The following is a 19,222-nucleotide window of genomic DNA, read 5'->3' as shown; positions in this document are numbered from 1 at the left end:
AGCAGCCCTGCCCAGAAGGACTTGGGGGTACTGGTGGATAAAAAGCTGGACAGGAGCCAGCAATGTGCGCTCGCAGCCCAGAAGGCCAGTCGTATCCTGGGCTGCATCAAAGGAAGCGTGGCCAGCAGGTCGAGGGAGGTGATTCTGCCCCCCTACTCTGCTCTGGTGAGACCCCACCTGGAGTCCTGTGTCCAGCTCTGGAGCCCTCAGTGTAAGAAAGACACGGAGCAGGTCCAGAAGAGGGCCATGAAAATGATCAGGGGGATGGAACACCTCTCCTATGAAGAAAGGCTGAGAGAGTTGGGGTCGTTCAGCCTAGAGAAGAGAAGGCCTCGGGGAGACCTTCTTGCAGCCTGTCAGTACTTAAAGGGGGCTTATAAAAAAGATGGCGGCAAACTTTTTAGCAGGGCCTGTTGCGACAGGACAAGGGGGAATGGCTTTAAACTAAAAAGGGGTAGATTTAGACTAGATATAAGGAAGAAGATTCTATGATTCTAATAGGCTGGGACTGGGGTTTTACAAAGTTAGCCTATTACTAGCAAAGGCAACAGTTTATTTGAAGATCTTAACTAACCAAGAGAGTTTTTTCTGAAATCTGAGGTCAGAGAAACTGAGAAGAGTGGATCTTCTAAAGGCCACAAAAATGAATCCCAGTCATAAGACTCTTAAGAGAAGATACCCTTTGTGTCAGGAAAGAGTATCTATTTATAGGGTATCTATTTATATCTATCACAAGATTAAAAAGTTGTTGCAGCTCTTCTGTTGACCCCCTACAAACTTTGGGAGCTTTATAGATTCCTCTCAATAGCTTATGAAGCATTTTTAAATCTTAAGGCTTCATATTGACTTTTGTTAGAACTCAATTCCAAACTGAAACAAAGTAAGTCTGGGTTTTTCTTTTCTGTCTTTAGTTTTGCCAGCCCCTCTCCACCTCCCAAATTATTATTAAAATAAATTTAGGGATTTGTGCTTTAAACCACATCAAGCCATGAACTTCTAAACTTGGAACTTAATGTTCCAAATTTAAGACCTTTTTTTTTGCCATAGACTTGGGGGATGGGGAGGAAAAGGGTGAAAACTACTGATTTAGAGAAAAAATCAGAAGTGATGAGCTGATATTAGCTCTAAGAATTTTTTTTTTTCAATTCTCTTTCTTTGTAGTGTGTCTAAGCAAAACAAAAGAATTATTTACACAATCCTGGAGCTCTCACCGCTGCTTGATTCTTCCAACATGACGCCAGCGGACTGGGCCAAAATTGCAAAGAAACTTGAGGTACTATGGTGTAGGATAAGAATTCATTTGTTGCTTAAACAAAATGAGCGGTATATCTAGTATACTTAGCAAGATAAAACAATTCAGTAGTGCTATATGTATATATTTGTTTATTTAAAATGTAAATGTTACGTACCTTGCTTAGTTACTTACAAAGTAACACGTACTGTGCTTGCAAGGCTTGCCGAATTTTTTTTTTGCTTTTGAAAATGTTGCAAACTCATTTAAGTTATATGGTTCTTCCGATGATAAGCCATGTCATCATTCTGTACAAGAAAATAAATAGGAAAATTGCAGCTATGACTGTATAAGGTATGTAATATGTAGGTTGATATGGTCTAAAACTTTGACTTAAATTCACTGTCCAAAAATGTTGAATAAAATCCTTAGGTGTAGGTGACTTAACTGCAGGTTGCTTAGATACACATCATTTGAGTGTTCAAATAGCTTAATAGTTGGCCATTGACGTAGAAAATAATTTCATGTCTTTATGCCTTTCTTACTTGGCACACAGACGGGCTTGACTAGCTTTGGCTTTGCAGCCAGTAGAAAAAATGCTGTCGTGGTTAGGTTTCCCATACTGGGAAATGTTTAAAGCCCTAGATATTTCTGCATATATAGATAAATTCATTACATATTTCTCTAGATTAAAAAAATCAGTATTTCTCTGCTCCTGTCCCTGTGTCTGAACTTAGCTGTGTGCTTTTAAGAAAGCAGAAATGCGAAACATTTCAAATACTTCACACCAGGAATTCATACATAGCTGTTAGAAATAAATAACCATGGGCCTAATAAGATATTGCTTTTCCACTCCTGCTCGCTCTGCGATAGTGGGCTTTGTAGTGTAAATTTCCTTCTTCGACCAAGCTGTAGCAATGCATGCGAACAGTGTAATAATGCAGGGAACAATGCTGAAAATTCAGGTAACAGTCTTTCACCTTTAGGTCCTCTAATCCTGAAACCACCAAACTAGAGATGATGCTCCTCCTATGGAATGCATCTTGCTAGGGCAGAGAAAAGAGGGAGCCGGTGTATAGGTGGAGAGCCTCTAGGATGGAGCAGGGGTGCAGCTGGGAAAAGCCCAGGGCCAAGAATAGAAGGCGACAATCCCATGCTGAACAGGAGAGAATTTACCTTTCTGCCTTAATGGCATATTAGTTTTACTAAAAAGAAAAAGTGCTTCTTTTTTGTACACAGAATGCAGCTTGTCTGTATATACAAGTATCCAGTACATGTAATCCAAGTGAAAAGTACTGAGAAGGGGAAAAAAAACTTCAACTGACTGGCGTATGTATAGACACTGCCACTTTGTGTTCATCTTGGACGCGTACTTGGCACAGCTGTAACGTGCTGATGACTTTCCAGACTGAAACATTCTAAGACGTTTCTGCGGGGTATCTCCTTAGTTGCCAGCCTGATCTCTTATGTTATGAAGCTTAAACCAAGCTATGTTCTTTTGCTTCTAATAAGGTTCATAAGGCTGAAAATATTCGTGAGCGTACTGATTGAGTTAGAGAGGACAAGTGGCTAATTCTGTGATCTCAGCTTTTCTTGAAACTTACTTATCTTGTTACTGCATTGGTGAATAACTACAGTGTGCTTTTTGCATCATGCTATAGTTTGGCCTGCAGAAAGATCTTGCAACACTGGCTGTTGTTCTGCTGGCTAACTTGTTAGAGATAAGCAGAAATCCCCTGATATTTCCAGTAGGTAGCAACATGTAGGCGTGAGTATCAGTGAAGAAATAACAAAAGGACAAGAAGAAAACTGCAGGTGAGTTTGGAGGTGACCTTATTGTCAGAAGATGCCAAGCGTGTGTGCCTAGTGTAACTTAAGAAGTGTAATTAAAAAGAAATCTCATTTAATTCTATGGCAAAGTCCCCTTTTTTCCCCATGCTGGCACTTCATATATCTGCTTAGACTTCTGTGTAATCCTTTCCATGTTACCAAATTACATCAGAGACATCAGTGTCTCTCACTACAGTGTTTACTATGTGCATCACTCTTAAAATAGAGGAACCAATTCGTTTTTTCCTCCAAAAGCCAGCAGGTGACTTTATTCCAACAGGGTGAGCTGTGCAATTCATGGCTTTGCATTAAAAAAACTCCTGTGTGGAACTGTTTGTAGATTAAAGTTATAAATTCCTTTTTTGCATCTGTACATGCCTGATAGTCTAAGGGACTTTTCAAAAACCAGCAAGCGTATGTACATTAACGAACAACACGAAGCCTCTTCACCTCTTTCTGCTGCAGGAGTCACATACTGCTAACAGAAAGGACGGACGACTTTTCAACAGAAGAGGGCAATCTTACACTGGCAATTTGCCTGTCTGCCACTCGGATTAGATGGACTGTTTTTTCTATATGTTATGATAGCCTTGGTTTGCCTAATCTGTTCCTGTAAATGGTGTAATCCCTAAAGTAAAAGCGGCAACAAGAAATCAGACTATAAGACTAATTTGCATATGTTAACATTCCTGTTTAAAGCCATTGCTAAGCTTTTCTTAATTAGGAGTCTTCTGGTTTAAAAATGCTGCATTAATATGTATACATAGAAGAATCTCTTTGACTGTTCCATAATTAGAATTACTGGCTCTAGTGCTTGCTGTCCTATTAACCCTTAATTGTATTTAAACTGAAAACAGGATAACTTTAGGAAGAATTATGCGTGTAGTACCCTTTAAAGTATTATGCTGTGGCTAGCAGCAGTGAAAGTCATGCAATATGTACCTCACTTGCTGATGCCAGTGCATTGCTCTAACAACATGAAAACTGTCTCTCCGTCTCCAGGAGCACTATGAAAAGTACGATGGTTTTGTGATCCTTCACGGCACTGATACCATGGCCTATACGGCTTCAGCCTTATCCTTCATGTGTGAGAACCTGGGTAAAACTGTTGTTCTGACAGGATCTCAGGTAATGGATTTAATTTGAAGTTGAAGTTAGAAGCCTCATTTTTTTATTTTTGTGTGCAAAACTGGGTAGTATCCTGATTATCAGTGTATAGTTTAGTAGTGCAGGGCAGGCCTCTGGCCAGGGTGAATGGTCACAGTGCTGATTGAAATTAGTGAGAACTGGCGGGCTCACCAGCTGAGGATCTGCCCCAAATTTTTATCATTAATGACTTTACAACTCTGTACCAAATCAGACCAGTAGTTCATTACGGCTGGTGCCAGATGCTTCAGAGAAAGATATAAGAGCCTGTCATTGGCCATTGTGTATTAATCGGTTTATAAGAGAAGCATCTTTCCAGCCTCAGGTGGCTGCTGGTTGTTAGCTGTCTTTTTTTCTTTTAAAGCCCTGAAGCTTATTACTTTTTACTTCATCAGTTGTTATCCCGTCTTATGTTACTCATTGTTGCATTCTTTATCATTTTTTTAATAATCTCTAAGCGTTAGATGCATTTTTGATCACTTCTGTTCCACAAAGCATCTAACATGGTCTGTTTCTTTTCCTCTAAAGGCTACATTTATTAATTTTCATTCTCTTAGCTGGAGATCAGCCCTTTGCATATAGTCTGAGGGGGAGGGGTTGTCTTACTAGAATAGCTTGCTCAAGTGTAAGATACAGCTCTAATGACAAAAGAGAGATGAAACATGGCACTGTAAAATTCCCCTCTCCCATCTCATAACTTCCCTTTCACATGTGGTCTATTTGAAGTCAAAATACAAAAGTCTAGGAAGCAGTAGGCTCCCACTTACTGTCTTGACGTGGGGCAGTCTAGTTGTGGTACATCATATTCAAGGTTTTACTTTCTTTTTGGCTTTATTGCTTGGAGATCTGCCTGACATATGATCTAGCAATGGAGCATGTAATTTTTTTTTCGTCGCTGAAAGGAGCTCTGACTCTCTGTTAATAAAGAGGCAATCTGAAAAGGCATGGAAGTCATCACTCAGTTTTTAATCTTGTCTTTTTCTGTCAGTAATAACCTGCTGGCTCAGTTTTTCTATACTATGAGGAAAGATGGTGCAAGAGAGCTGTTGTGAAGCCCATAGTGGCAGTTCTGTATGATCTGGGGCTTTTGCTTTTCCTCTGTGCAATCACTTCTCCCATGCTCAATCACTTTAACTATGCCTGCTTTCTATTTTCTATATTTTTCCTGAATCAGTCTTTTAATCTGCTTAATCACATTAGAATAATCTCTATATTAGCTTTTAAGCACTTAAATTATAAAAGTCTGTTAAGCACAGAGGGAAACCCTGCCATCTGCTGCAGTCTAAAATAGTTTGGATGAAGAAGGAAACTTTATTTGTCATAAATCATTGTTTACATAAATTATTCATGTATTTGTATTGCACAAGTTGGACTCTTTTTTTTCTGCTAGGCTTTACATAAGGGACAGGGTGTAATTTCAGTCTCTGCTCTTCAGGTGCCCATATACGAGTTGCAGAATGACGGCCGAGCCAACCTTCTGGGGGCACTGCTTTTTGCCGGGCAGTTTGTGATTCCTGAGGTCTGTTTGCCTGTGAAGACCGTCTCAGAAGCTGCTTTTTTCCCTCTAGCCAGGTCACATACTTACATACTCAAAATATCTGGCAGGCAGTAAGAAATTGCACTTAAACAGGAAGATAAATGGATTCCGCTGAGGTAACAGGCACTTGCATGGCAAAGCACACGCCGTTTTCTCAGGAGTCATATCCCATTTTGCCCATATGCAATCTATAAAGGCTATCAAGTCTGTAAATGTAGCTTGCAGCAGACTTGAAATCAGAAGTTCCCTTGCAAATATGTGGGATCTGAAACACTTGTAAGTCTGTTTTTTAACTGAAATTTACTTTGAAGTTCTAAAGTTGCTCTAGAACTGGTAGAAGTGTCTTCTAGCTCTAGTTCCTGAAGACTGAAGTGTTGAGGATGATATACTTAATGGACATGGAAGTACCTTCACGGTCTCAGCACCCTGCCTTTAAAGATGTTGGTGCTGCACAGCCCAAAAATCAGAGAGACCTGGTCAGGTTACACCTCATTTCACTTCTGCCATGCTCCCAAAGCCGTTTTTTGTAAAACAACAGCAATAGCTGACTGGCCAAGATCTTCATAACTAATAACGATGTTGAGGTATCTCTTTTTCTTCAAATTCCAATTGACAAACTTTAAGGGACTTGAAGGAACCTAATTATGTATGTGCGGTAACTCTTTTGAAACTTATCCTCATTTTCACTAGGCCTTTTGTTAAGGTTTTGGACTCTGAATTTTGAGATAACTGATGAACTTATTAAGAAGTCCACACTATTTCTTTCCTCTGTCTCTGAAGTGGACTCAGGCAAATTTGCTGTCTCCTAGACTATGCCTCATGAGAGGATTACAAAACTAGTTAGCTCTTAACTTGTTTTGTTCTTAAATTCTTAAACCAATGTGTGACAGATGTGCCAACTCTTTTTGAAAGGGTAAGAGTTGTAAACATCTACTAGCCTCTGAGTTGCTTTAAAGATTTAGAAAACACTTTAAAAAGGACAGACTACAGTATTTATCTACTGAATCTTTTAATTACTGGCTTATTCATAGACCTGTTTCTTTACTTGTCTTGCAGGTGTGCCTGTATTTTTATAATAAACTGTACAGGGGAAATAGGGTGACTAAGGTGGATGCTGGGAGTTTCAATGCCTTTTCCTCACCTAACCTGCCTCCACTTGCAAATGCTGAGGTTGATATTACAAGTAAGCAACATCATCTCTTAAGCCTTGTAATTTATGCCACATGCAATAGAACTCTAGCTGAAAAGAATCTGTGGCTATGTAGTTGAAATGCTGTTTTTAAAATCAAATATCTTTGAAAGCCCTGTAGCTTGACTCCACTTTATCTGCTCTGAAACTGTTTAAATATTAGTAAGACTGAGAATTTGTGACTCAACTGCAGTTACCTATTGAATATAGATGTGACTTTGACTAAAGATTCAGACTAACCAGAGGGAATGTTGCCCCTGTGTCATGAAAATGCTTGCTCTGAAGATAAAAACGAAGGAGGGAGGACTGCAAGAACAAAGAGTTTAATCTCGTTAATGATCATGCTGGGCTCCGAAATCGGGCAAAAGAGTCATTGCAGAGTACTTGCAGCTCCAACAGATTCTGTGTTTGATGCGTGTCATTGTGTAAGATATTTTACTGGATATTTAGGACCTGTCTGAACTGCAAGCACATTGAAAACAGCAGACCTAGAATATGATCTGTGTGAAGTTTTTCTTCCCCAAACTTACTCAGACTCCCTATAATTTCTGTGTGTCTGTTTTTTAAGGAGAGGAAGAACTGCATGAAGATTTCATTACCTGTTTGCAAAGTCATTAACACGCTGATGTCTGTTCTTGGATAAATGGCACCCTTTTTTTGGAGAGTGGAGAAGAGTCTCCCCTCCACGTTTGGAGTCTAGCCAAATGAGGAGTTGCCAAAAAAAGACTAAAGGACAGTTTAAAAAAATATAACATTTTACGCGAGCTGCTTTTGGATAGGTTAGGTATATTAAAAAGAAATAGGACTTGGTGAAAATCTTCATTATTTCCAAAAATAGGAAATAGGAGGGGGTTCCTGAATTCTTTTGCTAGGTGCTGTTAGTGGCAGTAGGAGCTCTAGCCCTGTGCCATGCAGCGTGCCATTCTGAATGGTTTCTACTACTAGAGAGAGAGAGACATTCTGCAATTTGGAAAAATAAACTCATCCCTTCCACCTAATGAGTGGGAGTTACTTAACAAAGTTTCAGGATCAAAGTGCTGTGTTTGTAGCAGCCAGATACAAACTGAGGAAGCCTGTGAAATACTGTAGTGGTCTGTAAGACATCTCTCAGGTAGAGAGTCTGCCACTGTTGTATTACTGTGCCGTGTCAAATACGGTGTATCTGAAATCAACAGAAATGCTGTCAGTTGATTGTTGCAGTAAATTGGGGAGAATCTTCTTTCTTGGGTTTTTATGAACTGCATCAAATAGGGAATAAATAAATTCCGTTTACTGACTGATCAATAATGAAATCAAGCTGCAAATTGCATGCTATTTCTCTCTTGGATTTGAATGAACTGTTTTGTGATTCCTTGTCTATAGTAGAAAAATGAGAAAGTTATTAAGTACTTCCCTTGGCCCATATTGGGTCCCATTATCTTTTCAGTAGAATGCCCCGTTGAGATCAGTGGGGATTTCTGTTTTAAAAACTGATGGTGTGATAGGCTCTATTTTTATTTGTTTCAGTTGATTACCCAGTTAGGGTAGCATCATTTATCCAAGATGACGGTGTCAGTATTGAAGGATTGTTTCATTTTGAAAAAACATAGTTTATAGTATGGGCAATCTACTAGTGCTGCTTTGTTTTGTCCAAAGTAATTGTTTGAAACATTGCTGTCTCCCTGGAGTTTGCTTGTACAATCCTCGTATGAAGCTTTCGTGGAGACAAGAAACCACCTGGGGCTTTTAAAAACAAATCAAACAAATCTAGCATCTTTTAACTTTTTTTTTTCAAATGACTTTGTATAACATGTCTTAATCCCCCTGTAGACAGGGCTGGCTGTAGACAGGGCGACTCTTGCTGCTTCAGCATTATGGAGAGCAGCCTGAGGATGCCAGGAGGAATAGGCCGTGTGCAGAAACTCTTCCTGGGGCTTCCCGGTTCTAACGACGCTGGGAATGAGAACTCCAGAGAAGCAGAGGGGGAGAGATGACAGGATGGAGGGAGTGGGGAGTGTAATGGGATAAGAGATTGCGATCATTGGTTGGTACACAGGAATGAAGAGAGGAGATGCTGTTTGAGGCAAGGCATACCATATAAAAGCAACAATCTACTTCAGAGCCAGAGAGGAGAGGGAAAAGCTTAGTCCCTTTCCCTTCGCTTCCCTAGCTACAGTACTCTTCTTCATTTTTTATATCCATTTTTCACCCTGTTCCCCCTTCAGATGAGGCTCCCAGTGGATTTCTGATCCCATCAACTGGCTGTGTTCTTGGCCAGATCCTTAACTGTGTTAGTAACACTTAAGATGTTGTCCAGTTTTAGACGAGCAAGTGTGTCAGCTTTCTCAAGACTTTCAATTTAGCACAAGAAATTCATATAAGAAGTGAAAAAATCTAGCAAATTCTTCAGGTGAGTGAGAAACCCAATGCTGACAGGAAATACTTTTGCAGCAGAATCAGAAATCTCGGTATGAAATGGATAATGTAGGAATAACCAAAAATATTTCTAAGATCTTAAAGCTATCAAATAAAAGACCTTGCCTTATTTTTCTCATATTTTGAAAACAGGAGAGACGAGGACTATTTCACTTGAAATGCATAAAGAGTCTCAGTATATTTCATAACTGATTACTCTCCTCTGTTCTCTATTGTCCTAATGAAGCAAATACGAAACTTGCTTTGTTACCATGGCTGGACTTTCTTCATCACACATGCATGTAATTTCTGGGAGTGGTGCACATGTACAGGACCGTATGATGAGAAACATAATTTGTGTAGGGGCTGAACAGAGCCCGTGTGACTGTGCATGCAGATGTAGCACAGCAGCAGGTTAGAAGGCCCTTTTGGGCTCATCTACCCAGCAGTTTCATTAGAGAGAAGCTATTCGTCACTGGCCAAGTCTGTGTCTTGGTTGGCAGTTCTGGTTATTTATAGTAAAAAGCCCAAGTCATTTATGTATTAAGGCAAATGCCATCTCTCTTCACTGAAGTGCTTTTGGTCCACCCCACTCCCTTGTAAGTAGGCATGTTGATTCTTGCAACGACACCATTCAATTTAAATATTAATTTCAAAAGGTGTGTGTCGATTGTTTTGTAACAAACTGCCAAAAAAGGGGGTCTATGTTTGTTTGCCTCCTTCAGGAATTTGCACCCATAGGTTGGCCTGCGCTCCCCACCCCTTGGCTGCTGTCGTGAATTGTAATGAATGCCGGGGCAGCTTATATAATGGTAGGGCTCTCCCGTAGCCCTGCAGAGAAGGATGAGAAGAAAGTGTTGCTGTTTGTCTGGGGCTCTGCAATCACGAAAAGCTGTATTTCTTGTTTGATTTCATAACTCGGAGTTCAGTCACCACTCCTAAGGGAGGTGTCGCTCTTAGTTGCTGCCCTCCCATTTTAAGTTGAAACCTGCATTGTGGCATAAGTGCTGTTTAAAAAAAGGGGGGGTTTTGCTGCTTTCTAGACTGTTTAGAGCTGCTTCTCTTTTTTATTTTATCTTTAAGTCAGGTTGATGGTTTTTTTCCACACTAACCCTATCACTATAGTTTTGTGTGTGCGTGTGTGTGTGAATAAAGCTGAATAAGATAAGGATGTATTTTTGAGCTGTAATTTTAAAAGCTGTAGTGTTTGGTAGGGAGGGGGAGGTTGGAAATAGCAGAGTATTGTTTATGTGATGGTTTTGTTTGGAAGAATAAACAAAAGGTCTTAGTATCTTGAATGCAGTCTCCTTGAATAATGCAATCTTTTCTATCCCAGGCCATTTTGGATAGAGTATATAAATAGCTATTACCTCTTTATTTTATGTACATTGCTTTAAAAACTTTCTTTCTGCTGTGCAAGACCAGTAGCTAGTGTACATTTGTTCCTCAGCTTTATATCCATATTTACATAATGTAGTACACCGTATCAGTTAAACTCTTTACAAGCACAGGCCATCCAAGTCAGAACAGGTTACTGTTTTCTGTGTTGTGCCAAAACTGAATATCAGTAATTAGTCACTCATCCATAGGATAAAAAACTGTTATGAACACCAATATATACAGCTTTTTGTACTTCACCTGCTTGTATGTGAGTTTCTTACTGAAGAACTGTTAGGCATTCCTAATATTTTTTCTCTTTTTTCTTTTTTTTTTTTTAATTTAACAAAAAGAAGACTGCTGTGTGGTATGACTATAGGCTGCAAGACAGCTGGTTTATTCAGTACAATGCAGATGCTTGAACTTAGCTATGCGATGTAAATATTCTTCCTTTTTGTGGATGTAATCTTTGAGATGGAGGATGCAAAGGGTGTATTCTAATTATTCTTTTCCCCTGCATGTCGCTTTGCCTCGCTTACAGCAGTTCTGAATAAATCTGAGATGAAGTCGGGCTTTTATGTATATTTGTTTGTCTTTGGCTCTTGCATCATACTTGCCTTTTGTTCTGCTTTTTAGACTCGTTTGTCTAATGGAAAACTGACATCTGTGGAGTCTGCAGTACCGAGCATATGTTGTAGGCTGATGAGGTTCATGACCAAGAGAATGTTAACTCAGGGACAATCTTTAGGGTTTTTTTAATATAGTTTGGAATTACATCACTGTACTATGTCTGCATGCATTACATTTATCTTGAAGATGATATGTTATTTGGTAGAGCGTACTCCAAGAGTACAGGTATAGGCCTGGTATAGGTCTGACTTCTGAACCTATCCTCTGATCTGACTCCTTGGTCTTCTACTTTTGGCAATATCTTAGTGATCCATGCCAAGGCAGGTTTCCTCAGTTCATTCTTCAAGTTCGTTACAGGCATTAGGGATGCTAATAGTTGCCAAACTTAGTAGTATGCATTTGTGAAGTTTTGGCAGGGACTCCTAGCTTATGGAGGATAAAGGAAAGAAAGCTCTGATAGAATTTTATTGCCATCCCTTCTTATAGAGGAGGCTGCTTTTAAAGAATTAATCTGTATGTTAGAAGGTTGAAAGGATTGGATTTATTGCTAAACACTGCTGCTTCTTAAAGCACAGTGCTCATGAGTGAACGTGGTTAGCCAGGCCTATGAACCTCAAGCAGAACAAATGCATGGCTTTCTGCACTCACCCCTGTACCTCCTGCAGGTCTCTAACTTGCTCTCGAAAGCTCATGGAGGCCTTTGAGAGCTGCTTGGCTCACTACTAAATCCAACCAGGTGGTTTCAGAACCGTGCTGGCCATCTGAGCACAAAGAAAGAAACTGTAGAAACGCTCGATATTTCTATTCTCCCATTCCCAGAGCATTAGGAATCCCTGCGCTGAGGTGTGGCTGGTTGGACAAACACGATGCCAAGCCAACTGCTTGTGACCTGTTTAACAACTTCCGGTATTTTTTTAGAAAGAACATACAGAGTCTCTAGTTGCTGACAAGGGACCATGACAGGAAAGGAAAGTTCGTAAAGTCTTATAAAACTGCTGTTTTCTCTCCTGACTTAATGGATTGTGTAGTTTTTAGTATCTCTGGTAATGGGGCAATAGAGTAGGCTTCAATGGAGGCTTTTAAATGTACTCTGAATTTTCTTGCAAATGGCTGTCTGCTGATTGCAAGAGATTGCAGCAGTAATTGGTGTGAGTAACTCTCCGCATGGCTGAAAGCAAGTCAGTATTATGCACGCAGATCCTTTATCTGTCTTGCTGCTTGGGAGTTTCTCCAAAATCTAAAAAGCTTAAATCATGATGGGGAAACAGGTAGCTTTACCACGTGGACTACTTTCATTGAAGAATGATGCTCTGAGCTGTTGGCTGCTGTTTGTTAAACCTCTTCCACTGCCTTGTAGGAGCCATCAGTGCTACCAGCGCTGCGCTCTTACGCTGAAGTAGTAAAATTTTGAAATCAATAATGCATGACTCGGCTTCTAATAATGCAACACAAACAAACTATTAGTTAAACAGCTGGCTTCTGGCTCTAAATGTATAATCGGAGTTAATTGAATCTTTGCTATTTTATTTAATCGTTAGTAACTACCTAATAAACTCTGGAGGTGATTAGCGGCAACAGTAACTGCATTTGTCATCTCTTATGTCTGGGAAGATGAAGGTCTGTTTTCTAAACATGAATCCAGGCTGGTGTCAGGCCAAGTACATAACAATGAAGTTCAGGTCAGTGTGTGACAAGTAATGTCTCACCTACGCTAGACCTGCACGCCGCTCTGTTGGTTGAGGCTTTCTGAGCACTCTGAACTGGGAGAGTTGGCACTAACAGGACATGTTCAGCATTGTGAACCCATCAGGTCTAGTACTCGGATGCTTTTCACAGCTATCAGACTTCTTTTTTTAAGAGGTTGTAGTAGAGGTATACAGCTTTGTGTCTGATAGATCATCCTGTTCACTAATGGGCACTGAACTAAAATATCCATTTTGGAAGGCTTTGCTATAAAATGCTATTAAATTGAAGTATACATGTTAAGTATGTCCTTGAAGAGCACTAACTTAGAAATATTGATGAGTAATACTGATATATCTCAGAATCTAGACTATTTTGGAATTAAAGCTAAAATATAACACAGTTGAGCCTGACCTGGATGTGGCCTTGAAGACATATTTTGTGGTACCTAATAAATAAGATGTTAGATCAGCTGCTATGGCCGATGTCTTAAATGGGCCTTTATTTCCTCTTTTCAAAAATACGCTGTCTTTCATGAATCCCCTACATAAGAAACAGTTTTAAAGACAATGTTGTAAGTATGAAGTGCTACAAGTGTACTTAATATTATGTCTTAATATTAAATTAAAAAGGCCATTTCTCTTTAACAGTAAACTGGGAAACGGTGTGGAGACCCAATACCAAAAAGAAATTTCGAGTTCACACCAATATGAACAGGAACGTTGGGCTTCTGCGAATCTTCCCAGGAATCACTGCTGCTGCTGTAAGTGTCACCACTTCATTTTGGAAGTGGGTGGAGTGATGCTCAAATACTTGATTAGTTAGCTGAAGTAGGGAAGCTGCATTGTTGTAGCAGTGGTTGGGGTTTTGGAGGGAAGGGAAAGGATCTGTCTTCTTCTGATAAACGTTTTTTGGAATATCAGAGCATTCAAAGACTGTTTTCATATGCCATAAACTATTGAGAAAAGCTTTTCAAATATCTTTTGTCTAAACCACCTGGGCTCTGAAACTTAAAATTAATTTCTTATCAGGGCTCATAAATAGGTCAAATGTGCTTTTCTAGACAGGTGCAGGCTACAGTGACCATGGAAATGCTCTCTTGCTGCATATTGAGGCATATTAATAGGTATCTTGTCAAAGAATACACAATTTGGTGGGGGGATGGGAACGTGACCATTTCTACAACTCATGCTTCTTTTTTAAGGTTCATTTTGTCTCACATTGATTAACATGACCCTCAGCATTCATACAGAGCTGAAAATGAGAAGTGGGATTTTTTTGCCTTTAGAAATTATTTTGCAGAACTGTGGTTTTAGGTAGATTTGTCTTTAAATTTTTGTCTAATAATATTCCATTAAATTGACAAGTCTTTTGTGGCTGTTGCCATCTTAAATTGAATCCAGTGGTTTAAGCAGCACTCCTCAATTATATTACCATTCTTTTTAGGTGAATATGAACAGATGGAAAGGCAGAGGGGTGGTATATTTGCAATAAAACTTCAACTGCATAGTTAGCCTCATGGGGGCTTACAGTGTATTGCGTTTAGCATATGTGATCAGCAAGGAAACGTCCAGGTTGTTTAAAATACATCTTTCTAGGAAGAGGACTTTGCTAGGCATCCTCTTACAGTAAGCCACAATAGCTACCTCATTAACAACTGGCCCAGAATGAATTACTGCCTCCTTTTTTTTCCTGCCTTGAGTTAAATCAATTGAGTTTTGAGTTAAAAAACCTCCAGACTTCATTAGAATGTTCTTTCCTGAAAGGTGAGACACTCTCTCTCTTAGTTAGGCAGACATTTGTTAACAAAACTCTTTGCTAAAGTAACAAATCTGGGCAGGGCTGAGGGTTCTAATCTCAATTAATAATTCCGCATTTATTTCATAAGTGTAAATCTTCCCTTTTGCTCCGCCTTGGTGCAACAGTATAGCCTGTTAATGGCACTTGAACAATAGCATCCTTTTTCACACTGAGGTCATGACTGTAGAAAATAGTTTACTTTCAAATCTCTCCCTCTAGGAATTTTAAAGGAAGCTAAAGAGTGAAATTCTCATTTTTTTAAAAGCTTATTCAACAGTCCCAGTTATTGCAAATGGGGAGCACAGAAGGACATGAGAAGACTGTGAGGCATGAGAGCCTGTAAGACTATAACAGGAATAGACCATTTTTAAAAACTCTGTGCCATACATGAAAATCTTAATGTGACTTAAACACATCTTTTGTCTCTCTTCCCTGTCTTGTTTTTAAACAGGTAAAAGCATTTCTTCAGCCTCCCATTGAGGGCATTGTACTTGAAACTTACGGAAGTGGCAATGCTCCAAACAACAGAGAAGACTTGCTGGAAGAACTGAAGAAAGCAACTGAACGAAAAGTAGTGATTCTAAACTGTACGCAGTGCTTACGAGGGTCTGTTAAAACGGTCTATGCAACAGGGCAGGTAAGGGTTGTGCAATGATTTCAGACTCTACTGCTATGTAAAAGAAACATCCCACTGATACAACTTGATTGTATGCTTCTAGTAGTCCCCGTGTATAAAACCAGATTTGTTAAACTCTAAAAATATTGCTCATAAAATAACTGTATCTGAAAAATCTTAAGCTGGAAGCATTTAAATATGTATCTGCAAACAAGATCCTGTTACTCCTAATCTGAATGGCTGAAACAGCGCAAATCCCAAATTAGTGATTGCTTGCTCTTGTCGTTTGCAGCACTCCAGGATATCTAGCGTTAGATTGGTAGTATCTCTCCCAAAGGGATTCCGCTGATCTAGAAGCTAGCTTAGGGGTCAGATGATCAAATAAAGTAGTATTTGATAGGCCAGCAGTTACTTAGCTACAATGTAAGAACATCAAGAAAGCCTGCAAATCCAAGCAATATTCCAAATCCCAGTTTTTTATTTGACTAGAAGTACAGCTGAATTCAGTGAGAGATTGGAGAACAGTATGTAAGGAAGTGTCTGTCTTGCAGAATGGAAATCAGTTGTGTTTAACCCATGAAGGCTAACTTAAAGCAGACTTTGTGTAGATACTGTTAATATTCAGGGCATTTCATAGGGAGTTTCTCATTTGTATATTAAGATGTGACATCACTGGGACTAATAAGAGCTCAAAGCCATATAAGAGTATGCGTTGCATGTGGTAGTGTGAAGGAAGCTGGTTTAACTGGCCTTTATAAAAAGCCTAGCCATTAAATAGCCAAGAAGCACTGCCAGAGGGTGACTCATCCCCCTGTTTTAGACACCTGGTTTTACTGGGAGCAACCACCTGTCTGGCAGAGCTAGCCTCTTAGGTGACTGTAAGACAAAGCTAGATACTCTAGTCTGGTGCTGAAACCTACCTCTTTTAACATTGGTTTTGACACAGCTTTAGATTATATTTGCTTCAAGAACACATAGTCTGTTTTGAGGAGAAAGAAAAGGAGATTGTAAGAGTTTCTTTCTACCTCTTCAGTATCCAAACTCGGTATTTTCTGATATGGGCAGCCATTTGGGTGTTGGTAAAACTTTTGCATAACTTAATGGAGATGTTTTGAGAAGTATTAACTTTTGCAAAGATCCCGTGCTGTGTAGCAAATACGATAGGAATACACGGATTATATAAAACAGTTCACACGGAAGCAAGAAAGCAGTTAAGTCAATAAAAGACACCAAACATATTTGAAAAACAACATGATAAATGAAGCCTAGCTTTTATGTGATGATCTGCTTGAAATGAACTGCTAAAATGTATGGAAGGAAGAAAAAAACTTTTGTATCCTCTGGTTAAAAGATTCTCCAAGTAGACACCTCTAAAATGGCTTTTTGCACTCTGATCGAGACTGTTGATATGCTGAATTGAAAGATTCTGCTCAGGTCTTACTGAACCACTGTAAGGCTGCATGGAAATGTGTTTACTTCTGGCTTCCACTTTTTATATGGAGCATGTATTATGTTGCTTCAGCATCCATTGATGGAGGCTGCCCTGTTTTCTTGGCATCTTTTGAGGAGAACACTGACAGAGCCAAGTCCTACAAAATTACTTCATGCTTGTTCTTTCATGGCCTTCTCCTTTTCATAAGGAACTGCTCAATGGAGGAAGTATTATCGGTGAATGCTGGAAAGTTGCTGTAATGTTAACTTTACTTTGATTTTTCTTTAAATAAAATCTTTCCCAGGTCTTTGCATATGGCTAGGCCATTTTTTACTCATTCAAGCTAGCCAGGTGGGTCAGCTGAGTCCACGATTTCCCTTGAAGTGTTTGTTTTAATTAACTGCATGTCTGGCCTCTGATCCATCTGCACAGTAGAAACTTATAATTGAAGGGACTTTAGGTATAGGAAGGAAGCTGGGAAATCCCTTCCTCCTCCTCTTTCTCAAACCCTCTGAAAAAGCCCTAACTGTTCTTTGGCTAGCTCTGCAGTACAGAAAGTATTTCTCACCTTCTCTGTATACGTTTTCCCATGGGACTTTTAAAAATGTTAGTCTGGGGCTCTCAGAGGTGGTTAATGAGCTGATTAAGGCTCTGTATCTTGCTAAAAATATTAGTTAAGCCACAAGTTTCAAAGCTGAAGTTTATATACAAGGTATTTAAAAGTAAAATGCAGGGTAAAGAACCTACTGCAAGATGCTTAACTGTGAGGCATCGCATTATGGCAAAGATGATGATCTGTGCTTTAGAGAAGCCTGAGTGTTTGCCCAGGTACAATTTAGTGACAAGAGATCTGAAATCTCCTTTGTCTTTGCTGTCTTGCTCACTGTACACTTATGGGGCTTGCTGACCACAACAAAGATCCTTCTGCTTTTTGCTTTGGTTCAGATAGTTTGTTTTTTAACTACCAGAAAGATAAGTTAAAAAGGTCATCTTTTTCAGTTGTTCTTATCAGAACTGTGTAAATTACATATTTTAGTTGTATGTTCTAAATCATTCACTACTAGCACAGCCTGAAAGGATCTGAAAACACCCCTGCTGTGAGCACACTGTAGTACTGGAACTCATCCAAAGCAATGCCCCATAAAAGAATGGTAAATATGTCTGTGTGAGAACAGCCTACTTGGCAATGTTCAAAATGCCACTGGGTTAAAACAGAGTAACTGCAGCTTTTCAATAAAGGGAATCTGACAACTCTGCAGATAGCTGATACAGACCTGTAACCTTTCCCTTTTAGCATAATAAGTGACCGTGGCAAGCGTTTGGGTGAATTCTTCAATGTTATTGCATGAAAAGGAATTTAAAGTGAAAGTCATCTTTATGCAGCTGGCTATAGTATTTGCTTGGTATTTGATGACTAAAATTACAAAAATTACAGTCGCAGTAGGAGCAAGAGAGTGGAGGCACGGCTGCATACTGTATTCTGTGTAGCTACTCATCATTCATATACATTTTCTGTTCACGCAGGTATTTCTGAATGCTGTGCTAATTGGAATCATTATTCCTTTTTATTCAGACTCTCGCTGATGTTGGAGTAATTCCTGGAGGTGATATGACACCAGAGGCAGCCCTAACTAAACTGTCATACACGCTCAGCAAGAGGAAGCTTAGCTGGGAGGAGAAGAGGCAGGTAAATATTTCAGTGTGACCTTGAAAGGCTTTAACTTTCTCATCTACTGTGCTAACTTCTGCTTAGCTGAATGCCTTGAGCTTCTCCCTTGCATTTAAAAGCAATTTGTTCCCGAGCCATAATGTGAACATCACGTGTTTTTTTTCCTTAAGGAAATGCTGTTAGGGAAATGAATGAACGTAGATTGGGAGAGAAAAGAACTCTCTGCATAAGTCAGGTGAAGACTGTGACCGAGCCATAAAAATGCCATCTTTAAACGGTAGTAGTCTACCTTGGACATTTCTGTACTAAAAACCTGTATGTGGAAATTCATATGGGAGACAGAATCCCAACCCTACTGAAGTCAGCAAAGATCTTGTCATTGATCTTAGTGTGGTAAAGATTTCATCCAAGACTCATTCACACAAAGCTAATTCTGAAAATAAATATTGCCTACAGCCTCTTCCTTTACAGCATTACTCGTGACAGTGTTAGATTTTGTTTCTCTAAGAGGAGATAGATACACTTTATAAGTACAAAAAATAGAGGATTATTCTAAGAACGCATTGTAACTGATTTTAAAATCATAACCTCTTTAACAATGTTCTTACTGTTCATTGGTGCTTAATCAAGGCTTTTTTCCTCAAATTGTATAGTTATATATCATGTTCCTTTTATACAAGGAACGTAT

General features: G+C 39.4%; 1 protein-coding gene across 1 annotated transcript in view; it reads left to right on the top strand.

Annotated features, from left to right (window-relative positions):
* ASPG (asparaginase) overlaps positions 1 to 19,222 on the top strand; it is a 50,860-nt gene that overhangs the window by 11,887 nt on the left and 19,751 nt on the right. The window contains exons 3-9 of the mRNA XM_009327680.1: positions 1,162 to 1,273; positions 4,064 to 4,189; positions 5,643 to 5,726; positions 6,801 to 6,927; positions 13,668 to 13,780; positions 15,269 to 15,454; positions 18,439 to 18,552. Of these exons, the coding sequence (XP_009325955.1) occupies positions 1,162 to 1,273; positions 4,064 to 4,189; positions 5,643 to 5,726; positions 6,801 to 6,927; positions 13,668 to 13,780; positions 15,269 to 15,454; positions 18,439 to 18,552 (862 nt within the window). The remainder of the gene's footprint in view (positions 1 to 1,161; positions 1,274 to 4,063; positions 4,190 to 5,642; positions 5,727 to 6,800; positions 6,928 to 13,667; positions 13,781 to 15,268; positions 15,455 to 18,438; positions 18,553 to 19,222) is intronic.

Source organism: Pygoscelis adeliae, unplaced genomic scaffold, assembly GCF_000699105.1.
Source record: "Pygoscelis adeliae isolate BGI_AS28 unplaced genomic scaffold, ASM69910v1 Scaffold130, whole genome shotgun sequence".
Taxonomy (NCBI): Eukaryota; Metazoa; Chordata; class Aves; order Sphenisciformes; family Spheniscidae; genus Pygoscelis; species Pygoscelis adeliae.
The sequence above is the reverse complement of the archived record's forward strand: the minus strand, read 5'-3'. Positions and strand labels throughout refer to the sequence as shown.